We start from the raw sequence: 16,261 nt of genomic DNA on the forward strand, positions 1-16,261 counted from the left end.
CTTTTCCTACTTTGGGTCCCCAATCTTTTTTTTTGTAGCAGCTGTTCTTGAAAACTAATGTTTTAATTAATGCGATTTTCTCTACATGGTAGTGTGGCCTATCTGCTATCTCATCATCTCATGTTTGTTTTGACACTGGGATTTGACTAAGGTGCCTTGCTTCTTGCATGTCCTAGGGCCTAGGGGTAGTAGGATTAGAAAATTTGCGCGAACACACACGTTGCGTAAGAGTTTAGTTTAACCCGTTTCATTAAATGAATCAAATAAAAGTTATAGTCCGTTTTATTAAATGAATCAAGTAAAAGTTATAATCAGATTCATTAAATGAATCATATAAGAGTTGACATGTATACTGTTATATGTCCATGTCTCTATGTGATTCGAGTTTGACACGTGTATTTAGAGCTTGTAATTTTTGACACGACCCTTTAACCCAACATGAAATTAATGAATTATGGTTAATGTATAACCCGTTTAATTATATTAATCATACTATAATTGATCTATATAGTATTATACTTATATCTTGACATAAATGGAATCCAACATACGACATTTATAGCTTACAATTTTTTGACACGACCTACAAATCTAATACAAAATTAATAGGTTATTGCTAAGGAGCTTGACTTGTTTACTTAAATTAATCAAGTTATAGTTGATCTATACTATCTTATATTTATACATCGACTCAACCAAAATCAATATGCAAACACTAATTGCCACCCTTAAAGTTGAATAGATATATTTTTACCAATTTAGCCTATTAAATTGATATATTTTTAAAATGTATATAACTTGCATATATTTTTAGAGAGTAATGCTAGGAGTTCTCCATGTATTACTTCAAAACTAATGTGATTTTAAAATTACCATTTGAATTACTAATTTTTGAAAATACTAGTGATTCATGCGTGCTTTGTTGAAAATTTATGTAACAATCACGTGCTCTCTTAAAAATATATGTGAAAATTAAAAATGAATTTGAAAATTACATGTCAATTCAATAAAGTGTGTTTAAATTTAATAAATTTTATTGATAAATTTTTATCTTCCTATGAAAAATGTCGGGATTGGATCAAGACCAACTATTATGAAAGCAACATATTTATCTCATAATTATTTGTTTCTATCAACCCATTATTTATTTTATTTTAGTTTACAATGACAAATCAAGGTTTTGAAGACCTATTTATTGATTGTAACAACTGATTGCATAATTGATCATTCAGACATTTCAATTTGTAGATGTGGATCTCAGACTTAAGAATGAAGATATTAGTGAATCTCAAAGGAAAAAAACAATAGGTTAGACAAAAAGATAATAAATTTGGACAAACAAACAAAAAGGAAGTGACTTAGACAAATCTTACTATATATTACATGATAATTACATGATAAAAATGTAATTTTTCGCATTATTCAATATGAAATAGGTTCGTCGAAATTAGGAAATTAAGAATTTAAGCAACAAAAATACTAATTTTGATATAGACACATGAGCCGTTGTGATAGTTTATGTCATTCAATTAATAAAAACTCCCTTTTTTTAATTTATTTTTCTTTCAATTGTATTATTCGAGTGACAATTTGTAAAATAATAATCGTTGCGTATCTTGTAATAACACCCGAGGGGCAAAAAGCAAAATTTATATGTTCCACCCACTAATATGGCATATTATGATATGTTTTTGCAACTTTCATAAACTTTTTTGGACCACAACTTATTACAGCAAAAATGTTGACTATATCATTGTAATAAATAATCTCATGTTATATGTTATAAAAATAAATAAATAAATAAATAATCACATGTTTGGTCTTGATTCAACGTACTGAACACTTGCATTTTTTTTAATATATAAATTGAATGTGGTCCTCAATTGTAAAATCAAGATTAAAATATGACCATAACATTGATAGCTTAATATAACAAAAAATTAATCTTATAACTTTAACTTTATTGGCCACTAGATGCTCCATGGTTTCATTAATAATGTGACAAAGTGTCCTTATCCAAAAATAAATAAATAATAGAGGGAGAAAAAAATAAAGACCCTACAAGTGGAGGACATTTTTTAACTTCTTGATTGGTGGATTTCATGGTTTAATTATCGCCCAATAGCGCATGAAGTGATTGGGTTTGGGGGACAAAAGAAGCGTGCTGAGGACATTTTCTATATATAAAAAAGAAAGGACATTATCTTAATTCTTCCAAATGAATGGAACATATCTTAATTCCCAACCAGTAAGATGTAACGTCATGTTTGTTCGTACGTATCTTTATTTTTTTGTCTTTTGTTTGATATTTTGAAGATAAATAAATAATTAAAAATATAAAATATTATTTAAAATACAAAAACAGTTTTGATGTTGATGAATTTACTTGGAAAAAAGTTACAAAGACGATATACAAAAGTCATGGCCAAAGGCCTCTTATGTCATTGCCAATAATTATTAGCAATTTTGTATTATTCACGTGGTGCTACTATTATTACCTTATAACATCCAGAGAAATGCACTGCATCTCGGTTTTGTTTAATAGTTTCAAAACATGTGATTTGAAAAATTACAATTGGGAATTTCAAAAACACAGTTAATAAAAACGTGATATTTTAAAATGTAGTTAAACGTTTGATAAAATCATGATTCATCTTTTTAAAATTGTACCTTTTTAAAAATATGCTCATTGCCTGTGATTTGAAAATATTATTATTTTTTTAACGTTTTTAAATTGTCAAAATATTTTTTTTCCCAAATGAGACACTTTATGCGATTTTGTTTAAAAACACATAGTTGGCCTGCGAAATTGCAAGGCCAAACATACTACTAATGTCTAGCCAATATATGTGTTTAATGTGTTATATTAACCCTTTTGTATTTCTTGTTTATGGTAACAAAGAAATGGAAATAGGAATTTGGACACAAATTACAACTTGGCTTGTGTTTTAAGTCTAATGTCATAGACCAAACCAAATAAAAATCGCTTGTGTTTTGCATTGTGATTTGAATACCATCAAATATAATTACAATCAAATTAATTATATTTGATTACCATCAAATCTGATTATAGGAGATTATAATCAATTATAACAAATTTATGAAATTAAATTCCCTAATATATTATAATAATTTGGCTCAAATCATACGCTAATACATATTAGTAAAATGTAACAGGAATTACTCGATCTTTACAATTTTCTTTTATTTGTTTTTAGAATTTCATGTAATTAGATTATCCTACCAACAGCTAGGCCCTTTGGGAGCTAACCTCCCCTGATTTTGTCTTTCTCCTCACTTAAAACAAAAACAAAACATTAAAGAAAAAAAAGGAAACTTGACTTTAGCCCATGAGCTTCTATGTAATTGGACAAACCCCTTTTAAACTTTTAAATCTCTTAATTTGAACTCTTGAACTTTCAATTGCTCTCAATGTGGATTCCTCCGTCAATTTTAATTGTTAAAAATACAAACAAAAAAAAAAGACTAAAATATCCGTAATTTTTGTTTTTTTAAATAAAAAAAAGTTTTAAAATTAAGGGTAAAGTTTAAATTTTATACAACAGTCATGAGTATAAACGTCATGTAATGTTTAAAATCTGACGAAGGGGTCTACATTGAGAGCAATTGACAGTTCAGGAGTCCAAAGTGAGAAATTTGAAAGTTTATAAAGTAGGGGTGTCAATCCGGTCCGGTTTTTCGGTTTTTGGCCTAAAACCGGAATCGGAACCGGGGTACCCCGGTTCTCAATTTTGAGAAACCGGAACTGGAACCGGGACCCCGGTTAACCGGGGTCCCGGTTACCGGCCGGTTCCGGTATTACCCGGTCCGGTAACCGGTTTTTTTAAAAAATTGATTTTTGGGCTTATTTTAGGTATTGGGCCTAAAATAAGCCAATTTTTTTTTTCATAAGTTGGCCCATTTTTTAAAAAATTTATTAGTTTCTTTGTCTAAATTAAAGGGGCTTTGTTGTGATTGTTCCAAATAATTAAAAAATAAACCTTAAAAAGTCCAAAAATCCTAAAAAATCATTATTTTTGCCTATTTGGGCCTTAGAAATAAAAATTTAATTTTTTAAAATACCCTAAACCTAAACCTAAGTGTAAAAAAAAAAAAAATATATATATATATATATATATATATATATATAATAATATATAAATATTATTAAATAAAATGGAAACCCGGTTCCGGTATTCCCGGTAAAAACCGGGTACCAAAAACCGGTACCGGAACCGGGGTACCCGGTTTTTAGATTTTTCAAACCGGAACCGGAACCGGGACCCCGGTTTCCCGGTTTCCGGTTTCCCGGTTCCGGTTCCGGTTCCCCGGTAATTTTTGACACCCCTATTATAAAGTTTATAAAATTGCGTAAAAGTTCATAGAGTTAAACTGATTTTTTTAAAAAAATAAAATAAAAGGAGTGCTTAGAAAGTCCCAAGTGGTCATATACGAGATATTTATTTGTTTAAAGGTATAAGGTCATTTCCTTGCCTCAAAAATCTTAGAGATATCCAATAAAAAAGTTTGAGATAATATTGCACTTAGGCTTCAATGGATTGGCAATGGCACTGCCGCACTGGGCTCCCACCACCAACACAAGTTACAACCTCGTGTTGTCTTTAAGCAGATAAAATATTCCTAATTTTCGTACGTCGCCCTATATTATAGAACATCATTAAAAAAATATTACAAAAAAGACCAATAATTTTGGAGGCTTAGTATATATATAATATATAATATGGGATGATCTAATTTCCAAGACAATGTCAGGTCTTACACTATTTTTTTTTAAATAAAAAAAATTAATAAAATGGGATGCAAAATATGCCCCATTCTATGAAAAGGCAATTAAAAAAAAAGAAAAAAAGAAAAGTAAAACAGGATCCTCATTTCCCAATAATTTGAGATATTAGTGGAGGGTTGCTAGATGCTCATTTATGCCTTACAATGATGATGACTTTTAAAAGAAAAATAAAAAGCTACGGCTCATTTCTTGCCACGTGGTAGATACAAAATAGCAATTAATTATCGGTTTAGAGTTTTTTTTTTTTTTTAATAAATTAATAAAATAAGAAATATGATAATAGCTCAACTAGGCATAGGCATGACCCACTTGTGCCTAAGTTAGGGGCTTTTTATTTATTTTTATTTTATTTTTAAGCAACGGTCCTAAGCTAGTTGCTAAAGTAGCTAACCATCTATAAACCCAATCAAAACAACAGAATATAATAATAATAAAATTAGAAAAGGAAAAAGAAAAAGGAAGTAGAAGTGCTAGGAGAGAAAAATAAAAATAAATGACAAACTATCAAATCGATAAAGAAGCTATAAAGAACGGAAATGAACAAGTAAAAAAAGTGTGAAAGCACCTCCTATTTTAGAAATTGATTATATATATATATATAATTTGTTTTTTTTTTGGGAGGGTTGGAAGAGTAATTAACCAAGGTTTGACCCAAAAGTCAACAAAATCGTACAGTGGGGTGACCGTGAGTACGTGGGCCATTTTCGCGGATTCGCCGTACGGGATTTGTTTATTGCCGGTCGGTGAAACCCGTGGCGTAACAGAAATGAAACCCTTTTTGTCAAAAAGGCAAGTATGCTATCAAATCTCTGAGGTGTAATTAGATGTGCGATAAGATTGGAGAATACACGAAATATATGAATAATGCTATAAGTTATTTTTGTGTTATTTAAAAAATAATATGACTTATAAAATTAATTAATATATATATATATATATAATAATGAGATAAAAAGTAAAATTAATAAGAAAAGGATATTGCTGGTACTATACATTTTTCTTACACGTTTTTTTTTTTTTTTGTTTATAAATTGATGCGGCAGTTCGTAACTTTGCCGATAATTTTGTATGACCTATGAATTGACGCAAACGCTACACATAAGTGGTGAAGTGATATGCAATAATGCAGTCAATTTTAAGATTTAAAAACTGATACAAGCAGAATGGCGGATCCAGGATCTTTACTCAGGGGGGGCATTTTTTTATGAATTCAAAAATAAAATTAATTAAAAATATTAAAATAATAGTTGAATATAAAAAAATGACAAGCTCTTATTTGTAGATATGCTATTCGGATTTGATCTCTATCATTAGGATTATACTTTCACTTTTTTTTTAAAAAAATTATGGGCAAATTTGTTAAATCTACTTCAACACTTGTTTAAAATTTAATTGGAACTCAATAGAATCGTTGTTTTTATCTATAATATCAGATAACTACAATTATATATTTATACAATTAAAATATGAAGAAAAAAAAGCCAAAAATTATATAAATTCATAAATAATTAAATATAAAAACAATTATCAAGAAGAAGCTGAATTAATGGCAATATAAAAATTAAAACAATCAATTGAAAAGAACAATTTAAATCTAAATCTAAAAATTTTATTACATATTTACATGATTACATCCTTCAATTTTTTGTTGAAGTTATTATCAAGAATAGGCTGAATTACTAGCAATATAAATATTCAAATAATTCATTGTAAAGAATAATTTAAATCTAAATCTAAAAATTTAATTACATATTTACACACCTTAATTTGGTGAAAGTATATAAGAATATATTTCATACATACAATTAAAATATATAACAAAAATTATATATAAATATAAAAAAATTAATTTAAAATAGAAATTTAAATATAAAAACTTAATCAATGTAAAAGTTGTCATAAAAATGTAAATTTACAAAATTAAAAGTTTCACAAATCAAAAGTTACTAGTTCATCTCCATTTCTCTCATCTTATAAGTCGTGCTTATTGATTGAGAACTATACTTTAGGCTCTTTTATTTTTTTATTATTTTTATTTTTTAAGTTGTTTGTTTGCTTTATTTTTTTATTTTTAGAGAAAAGGCTTTTGTTTTTAATCATTTTTCTTCTAATTAAACCAGCCGAGCCACTGGCCCATAATCCCATTGACGTTTTTTTTTTCTTCTTCTTTCCAAAGCCCACTTACTTGTAAACAAGAAAGAAGCTAAATTTTGTAACTGGTCCACAAAGAGTCCAAATAGCAAGGACATGATTGTCAATTTGCCTACAAATAGACCAAAGCTCACCTATTAAAACTGTGTGTTTAATTAAAGGGCATGGTTGTCAATTTGCCATCATCTCCTTCCTCCATCTTCTTCCTCATTTCATTGTGTAACTGAAAGTCTGAAAACTGCAGGTGCAGCAGAAAAATTTCAACGTCCCAACACTGCATCAATCGTTTGCCCCGGATAACTGGGGCATAATCATGGCCGAAGGGGCTAAGATGGGGCATCATCATGGTTGAGGGGTATAAAAAAAAATTTTACCAAGGGGTAAGAAGAACTTTTAGGGGTCGAGAGGGGGCATATGCCCCCTCTCGACCCCCCCTGGATCCGCCCCTCATACAAGTAATAGTGCCTTTAGTCATTGATGTATTCAATACTTAACCAATTTTTTTTTTTTTATTTATCACATTGCTTATTATCATGATTGGGCTAATTGGGAAGGAAGTATCATACCATCAAAAATGGTGTCCGGAAATGAAAAAGGAAATCATAAAATGTAATTTTTGTGAGAAATGTTACTCATCAATCATCATTATAAAGTGTTAATTTCTTAGCATTTTCTTTATTATTTTGTTTTGTTTTTCTTTAATTTTTAGAAGTAGATATAAATGTGTCACATTTTGGAAACTTCACACTTTAAAGTAGGCTGTGAATGAATTATCCTGTTTATAAAAAGTCAAAGTTCAACTCAAGTTTGGTTTATTTATTAAACAAGTTGAGCTTAAATAATAATTATATTTGAATATTAAACTAGTCAAACTCGAATAAACTTAGGCCGACTCAATTTAAATTTGTCATAAACTTAACTTGACTAGTAAAGTTCATATATATATATATATATATATATATATATATATGGGAAAACTATAAAAAAGCTCTCAAAACTACTAGCTGTTTGCAATAGAGCCCCCCAATATTCGAAAGGTATTAAAGTAGCCATCCAAACTACCAAATTATATAAAAAAAGCCACTTATTTTTTATATTCCTATAATACCCATATTCTCTTAACAAATAAAATAATAAAATAATTGTAAAAAAAACAAACAATTTTTTTTTGGAAAAATTACAGTTTACTCCCCGAAGTTGATAGCATTTTTCAATTTGAACACCAAAGTTTCAATTTTTGCAATCCACCCTTCCAAAGTTCTAAATGTTTGCAATTTGACCAATTGTATCCAAAACTTTCCATATTGCCCCTAATTATTTTTAATATTTTTTTTTTAAAAAAAAAAAAAAAAATCAGGGTGGCTTTGCCTATCTGGCCATTTTTGCACCCCAAAATTTGTTTTTTTTTTCATTAAAAAAATAAAAATTAGGGACAATATGGGAATTTTGGAATAATATTGGTCAAATTGAAAAAAATTGGGACTTTGTGGGTGTGGATTGCAAAAATTGAAACTTTAGTGTTCGAATTGAAAAACGCTGTCGACTTTGAAGGGGTAAACTGTAATTTTTCCATTTTTTTTTTTCAAAAAAGGGCAAATAAATACAAAAATAATAATAATAATAATAATAATTAGTTACTGTAGTTGGTCTAAATTGCAAATTGTTTCGTGTTGTATTAAAGTAAAATCAAAGGTACGGTTCTTGAGATATTCCAAAAAAAACAATTTAGACCATGGAGTCAAATTCTGTTAAAAAATTGTTTTTATTCGCCCATTGGTTTTCTTGTATTTTAAAAAATTGTTTTTTTTTTTAAAAAAAAAATTATTTTATTATTTTATTTGTTAAAAGAATAGAGGTATTATAGGAATATAAAAAAATAAGTGGTTTTTTTGATACAATTTGGTTGTTTTAAGGCTACTTTAGTACTTTTTGAACATTAAATGAGCTCTATTGCAAACAGCTGGTAGTTTGTGAGGCTTTTATATATATATATATATATATATAAAATTTTGCTATGATGTTCGTACACTGTAGTAGCTCAACTACATACACTGTAGCATTTACTTAATTGTCTGTTTTTTTTTTTTTTTAGCATTTACTTGTATTCTATAAACAACCTGTTTTTCTTTTTCTTTTTTTAATATTTGCTAAACAATTTCTTTTTGTAGCTAATGCAAGTTGGATCTGGAAAATTGAGGTAGGTAGAAGAATTATAGTACCATAAATTTCGAGGTCGGAAGCTTCCAACTTCCAAGGCATCTGCCCGCTCCCAACACTCATGGCCCATGGGGTCATCGTCAGGTTCGAGAGAAGTTTAACTAATCTTACCAGTTTTCATTGCCAAACTTCATACCAAGAAACTACATAATACAGGTTAATTAAGGGCTAGTGCTTGACGAACTGAGATGCAATAATTTTCTGGTTTTTGTTTGGAAATCATATCTACCACTCTCAATGTTTTGCCTGGATTCAAGTGGGCTTATATGTGTATATATATAAAATGAATGTTTATACATATATTCTATAAGGTAAACATATAAATTCAATATTAGGTTATTTAGGATTCTAGTTAATTTATAAACTTATTCAAAAAATAAATCTTGCCAACAACAGGAGAAACCCTAAGCCCCTCCTCCAGAGTGCCCCCGCCTCAGGGGAGGAGGGATGCCCGTTGCCTGCATCCCTCCTCCCTTCCTTGCTTCCCGATTTTTGTTTTAGGTTTGTTTCTATCTTTGGTGTTTTCTGTTCTATTGTGCTTGTGTTCTCTCTCGGTGGGTACTGCTTTTGGGGGTTTTCACTCAAACTCTCCCCCTCCCTGTTTGTTTGTGTGTGCCGTCGATCTCCTCCGTGTTCGCTTCGTTGCTCACCGCTCGCTGTCGAGTCTTTTCACGAGCCCCTCCCGCGCCAAGCTTTTTGTGCCACCTTCTGCGGCAGTTTTCGGCCAGCTCGCAATTGGTCTCCTCCGGCTGCCGTGACCTGCTTTGAGTGTTTTTCGCATTTATTTTTCTGTTTTGTTGTTTTTCTGTGTTTGTATTTCCTTTGAGTTCTCCTGTATTTGGTTTTATTTGTTGTAATTTATTTTATTGCATTAGTTTTATTGTTCCCTTTATTTCCCTGTATGGTTTTATTTATGCTTGTAATAAGGCTTTCTCCTCCTACTTTGTTGCACCCGGTTGCTGCCCGATATTACTGGTCCAAACCTTTGGGTTGTGGATGTGAAATTTATCCTGGCTTTCGAGTCGAGGAGGATGAGTATCGGCTTATGGGTTTTGCTCTCAAGGTCGAGGAATAAGTATCGGCTTGGGGGTTTTGGTCTCAAGGCCGAGGAATAAGTATCGGTTTGGGGGTTTTGCTCTCAAAGCCGAGGAATAAGCGCTACCTATGCATTAGATGGTGTCTGTTTGATGCAGATCTGAGTTTTTAACCTGATATTTAGTCATAGGTTAGCGGATGCTGTGTTTTGGTCGATTTGGTCTGTTGTTGATGACTGTATCTTTAGCTTCGGCTATGATTTACTTCAAAGCTTTTTGATCTGTTTGTAAGAGCTTTAAGCTCGTAACTTTTATCAATGAATGAGTATGATATGTTTTTTTTAAAAAAAATAATAATAATAAATCTTAATGAGTTTTAAAAATCCAAATAATTATGATATGAAAGGAATAAGTTAATTGAATAACTCGTGAACAAATTTGAGCTCCTTCAAAAAATAAATGAACTGAGCTTGAACAAATTTTATAGTTCAGTAATAAGCTTAAACTCAACTTGTATTCGGGAAAAAAAAAAAAAAATCGAGTTTGAACATTTAATACTTGACTCAATTCGATTATAATCATAACTCTATAAGTTTAAATCATTAATGAATCACTAATAGAGTGTGCCGAATTCCATGTATAAAGTCATAGATCTATAGTTTTCTTGTTGATCTGAAATTTTGAATCACGCACAATTAAGAAGAGTCATATTATTTGTAAATGACAGGCAAATATGTTGTTTGTAATCTCTACTATTAATTTTCGTTCAAAATTTTGAAGGATTTCATTAGTGTGCTACATCAAATTCAATTATATAATGACATGTGTCACACGTAATAAAAAATAGGGTAAAACCCACTTAACTCCCAATATATTTTTGGGGTGGCGGGTCACCCCCAAGATGCTTTTGGGAGTGTTCGAGCCACCCCTAATACTTTTCGGGGGTGGTTCGACCACCCCTATTATATTTAGTGGCAACCGATCCACCCTCTAGGGGTGGCTTGGCCACTCCATGCATTTGGGGGACGGCAGACTGCCACTCATGGAACCACCCCTAATTTTTTTCAACTTTTGTTTTTAAATTTTTAATTTATTAATTTTTTTTTTCTTCAAATTTTTAAGATAGTTTTGTTTTATTGAAAATTTTATAGGGATAATTTTGTTATTTTGCTAGTATTGTGGGGTTCATTGTCATTGTTTTGGTAGTTTAAGGGGTAAACTGTCACAATTAATAGTTTGAGGGATATATTATTATTGTAGTGGTAGTTTGAGGGGGTTAAGAAAACTTTACCCTAAAAAATAAAAAAATATATAAAACAAAAATGCTAGATGAGGGCCACCCCCTTATCCTTTTTTTTTTTTTTTTTTTTAAAAAAAATGCAAAATTAGTCATTGTGGTTTACTTGATTTATAATTAACTCTCTATGGTATCAAAATTAACTCAAAGGTCCTTGAGGTATGCCAAAAATATAATTTAGTCTCTACAATCAAATTCTGTCTACTAATTTAATAAATTCTCGTAGTATGACATTGACTTAAATAAGACAAGTATCACAATTATATTGGCTCTGATGTTTTACGCTATTAGAATTTGTTAAGTCGGAATTTGACTGTAAGTACTAAATTATTTTTTAAGCATACCTCAAAGACCTTTGAGTTTATTTTGATACCACAAAGAGTAATTGCAAATCAGGTAAATCACAAGGACTGAATTTACATTTTTTTTTTTTTTTCTTCTAGTTTTAAATTGTATATATTTATAATTTGTAGTTTTTTACATTTAATATATTTTATTGTCAATAACTTATTTAATATTTTTTCATATTATAAAAAGCTCTCAAGACATTTTTATACCATAAAAGGCTTATTACAAAGGCAAATCGATACAAGTAACCATACTGAGTAATAAGCATTTTTTCCTATTTTACACGACCAAGTAGTAGACATGTTCAGTTGGGCGAGCAACCACAAGCTGCACATTGACGTTTAAGCGGGCAAATCATTTGCTTACTGAAAAAAAATTCCGTCCAACTTCGACAAAGATAAAGTGCCCCACGAGGCACAAGGGCAGTCTCGAAATTAAATGCCTTCCTGGATTTAATTCACAATCTTTTTGTCCTCTACTCGCGCACGTTCGTTTTCTTCGATTCTACGTTGACGCCATTGAAGAAGCTCTGAGGAATTCCTGAGTTAGATCTCGCTTTGGAAAACCCTAGAATTTACTCGCGCAAATTGAGCCTCCGATCTTATCAGGTACACACCACGTCGGTCGTATAAGAAGAATTTTCCTTTAAATCACGAAGCTCAAAGTCGAAAAAAATAACCATCTTTCATTGTCATTTCTTTAATTCTCAATATTTAATCGCACAGTCATTTTCTGATTCTTATATGCTTCTTCAAATGTTCGAATATTCAATTTGCGATTTGGCTCTCAATTTGTATTCAATTCACAGCTTATTCAATTAAGTCGTTATCAAATTTCGTTGTGATATTTGTTTAGTCTATGGGAACCTGGGTGAGAAAATTAGTGGAAAATAAGCTCGAGGTTTAAAATTATTGATTCTTCAAGAAAACGAGATTCTCTACTTAGGGAGGCCGTATAATCGTGCTAGACATAGTTGAGCTGTTTTTATAATTTCGAACCAGTACTCAGTTAAAAATGCTTTCATTCTAGGACCTGTTTAAATTGCACTATTTGAAGAGAGAAACAGTTAACACCAAATTGAAAGTGGTTGGCGATTTTGTGGGAGTAGGTGAAAGTGATGGGCTGGAATGACCATTTATACATTGATTACTGGATTATGAGGTCTTGATTTTCCTATAAAATCTTGGTGGGGAATCATGAATATCGTGAAGGGTGTTGCCGACCTTATTAGAAGGACCTCCGGTGGCCAAACTGGGGAAACTGCTTCAGAGTCACAACCCCAGAGGTTCTCTCCTCCTGATCCAAAAATTTGCTTCAGGTATTTAATGTCTACTTGTGTAGTTTGACTTTTTACATTTTTCATTTTCGAAATCTTTGTAATTATATTAGATTATTCTTGGACTGAGGGAGTAAAACATTTAAATGTTTAGCTATTAACTGAAATGAAGTGGCCAAGTTATCCTTCATTTGAGGCATAGAGGGAGTTCTTCAAAGCGCTGTTAAAGTGTTGATTAAGTGATTAAATTTACCTATTTCTATAAGCTTAAACTACAAGTTTTCTTAAAAGCTTAAGCTTATAGGAAGATGTAAATCTAATAACTTAATCAACACTTTAACACTCCCCCTCACGTGTGGGCTTAAACTCCCTTTTAATAAGTAAAGCTCAACACGTGAAATATTTAATTTAAATAGGGGTGATTTGATGAAATCAAGGTTTGATCTCAGGACCTTTGGCTCTGATACCATGTTAAACTACCAGTTTTCTTAAAAGCTTAAACTTATAGGAAGAGGTAAATTTAATCACTTAATCAACACTTTAACAAGCGCATATACCAAAAAAATCTCATACAATTGAAGTCTTGATCATGTTATCTACTTTTTCATTTTTCTGGTGCTTTTCTGTTCAGTGAGGTTGGCAATGAAGCTGTTTTAAAGACACTTTGGGAGAGATACGAGAAAGCCATCGATAAGGTATGCTTGGAAGCTTCCTACTTTTTAAACGCTTTAATTCAAAATTCTTAAAGGTTGTCTAGCTTTATAGAGGCTTAGTGTTCCCCCCCTCCCCCCCCCCCCCCCCCCCCCCCCCAAATATCATTGCGAGGGCATACATTTTATATGCTTTATTTCCCTAGTTTTCCTAGTTCTTTCAAAAAGAAGAAAAACTATCCTTTATGAATAAATAAGTTCATTAATAGTAAATGTTGAAGCTAAAAACATCTAGGCTACATGATTTGATCAGCTCCAAGGAAATGCTATTATCTTGTTTGGCAGGATATAAATGAAACGGACATGTGTCTTTTAGCTGTTATATTTATTAGCTTAAGAAATTGGTTGTTTTGTATGATCCTACCTTAAACTGTTCTTAGATACTTCAATTCAATATTTTTGAAGGCTAGCCAGATTAGGTTAAAGAATTTGTATTGTAGTTATTTTAAATGGTTAATTTTCCTAGTTTTCCTCCTAACAAATAAGATGGTGTATGATTGTCACTATGGAAGGAAAAACAATATAGTCTGACCTAGGAAATTTTATTATCTTCATGAGACTACTATTTATGTTTGTTTAACATGATCAATGATAGAATGGGTATTGTTGAAGCATTGTTTCTAAAAAATAAGGTTATTAGTTGACTACTATTTGTGTTTGTTTAATGAGACTGGTTATTGTTGTTACCTGCATGCCTTGGAATTTTTGGTTTTTCTGTCCTGAACTCTATATCTCTGAGTTGTCCTGTAGTTATCATTAATACTTGGGCTTGTCATCGTGACAATTCAACTCTTCTTTTTACTTCATTATGGTGGATTGGATTTTTGTGTTCTGTTGTAGGAGAGTGTGCAATTAGTCTGCTGATACACTGGATCTCTAGTTAAGAGATATGATTTTTGTCCAATGTTTGGTCTGTGGTCTGATAGGACACAATGCACAGACTTTATCCTGACAAGTTATCTGACATGAAAAAGTAAGGTTCAGACATGATATACCTGTCTGAGATTGGACATGGTCTCTTCTTGCACAATTTAAACCTAGCTCAGATCGCTTTTATTGAGTCATAAAATTGCAAGATATTACTTATCAAAAAAAAAAAAAAATTGCAAGATATTATGGTAGTTGATTATGATAACTGCTTTATCTGCTCCTCCTTGCTTTGTCTAGTTGTTTGATTCCTTTATATATATATTTTGTATTCTAACACATTAACTTTTTAGGTGGAAAAGAGAAGGTTGTTTCATGTTTTCCTCAAGCAATTTCTGGTTGTATACAAGAACTGGGAACCAGTTAATAGTGACCAGTTTTCAGAGGCTGTTTCAAGTCCCATCCAGCCTGAAGAGCTTATGTCATGTTCCTATGATGTAGTTGTTGGCTGCTCTGCTGGTCATCCTGCTGAAATAATTTCAATATTGACTGAAGAGGTCACAGTATTAACTTCTATTGTCACCGAGTGTAAGTTGACGTTATATGTGCTGTATCTTGGATTGCTTGGACGAGGTTTTGTCAAAACAAATACTTTTTGTGAATGTTTGCTAAAATAGAATAAATATTCTTTGTTATTCATAAAAAAAAAAACCTTCTTTGTTTTGGTATGCCTTCTTGGTCCTTCATTAGATAATTAATTTCTAATATAACTCTTCTTGACTGCCCTAATGTTAAAAGCCCGCTCAATAGTGGCGGTGGAAATAGATTTCTTGCATTTCCAAAAGAAAATGACTATTGGGTCAATCTTTAATTTATCATAATATAAGAGCAGGTGGTTTTGAGTTCAAATCCTTATTCTACTCCACTTCTCATTTTGAGTTAAAACAATTTTTGTGGTTGGTCCTACTTATTGAAGGGGATTTAGAGTCTAGCCCAATACATGAGGAAAGTGTTAAGATAATGATTAAATAATTTAAATGATTAAATTCATTGTTTCCCATTATCTTAGGCTTTTCGAAGCTTTTCGAACAATTGTTAATATATCAAAAGTAAACTTCATGGTTTTCATGTTTTTCTCCTAAATCACTTATTAAAAAAAATGTCTTTCTCCTAAATCAATGGTTTAGAGTTCTTTACTAACCCCAATGGGCTGGCTCAAGTGGTAAGAACTTTGGTCTTTGTGGTAGTCCATGAAGTCTAAGGTTCGAATCTCCTTGGGTGCAAACAATTCCTTGGGGCCAGCCCACTGTTGAAGCCGGAGTATTACCTGATCTGTGTGGAGTGGGCGCTTTATATGGGTCCGAGGTTTATCTAACAGGGGTGGGTATACGAAGTGGCCCTGCCTTGAAGGAGTTTTTCGTTATTCTAAAAAAAGATTTGTTTACAGCTAGTTTCTATGTTTCCCTAGTCTACTTTTAATATTTTTATTGTTATTTATTTACGCTCTTTGGTCCCAATTTTAATGGTTGTATTTTGTTTATATCTAGAATAACA

General features: G+C 31.2%; 1 protein-coding gene across 2 annotated transcripts in view; it reads left to right on the forward strand.

The window, feature by feature from the left end:
- The first annotated feature begins 12,196 nt into the window (after positions 1-12,196).
- Positions 12,197-16,261, forward strand: part of LOC132190283 (binding protein) — a 42,969-nt gene continuing 38,904 nt past the window's right edge. The window contains exons 1-4 of one of the 2 annotated variants that reach the window (XM_059605225.2): positions 12,197-12,462; positions 12,884-13,172; positions 13,762-13,825; positions 15,061-15,295. In XM_059605225.2, coding sequence (XP_059461208.2) covers positions 13,051-13,172; positions 13,762-13,825; positions 15,061-15,295 — 421 coding nt within the window. In that variant the 5' untranslated portion in view covers positions 12,197-12,462; positions 12,884-13,050. The remainder of the gene's footprint in view (positions 12,463-12,883; positions 13,173-13,761; positions 13,826-15,060; positions 15,296-16,261) is intronic. The other variant, XM_059605223.2, reaches the window with a different exon arrangement.

The sequence above is a fragment of the Corylus avellana genome, chromosome 9 (genome assembly GCF_965113065.1).
Source record: "Corylus avellana chromosome 9, dhCorAvel1.hap1.2, whole genome shotgun sequence".
NCBI lineage: Eukaryota > Viridiplantae > Streptophyta > Magnoliopsida > Fagales > Betulaceae > Corylus > Corylus avellana.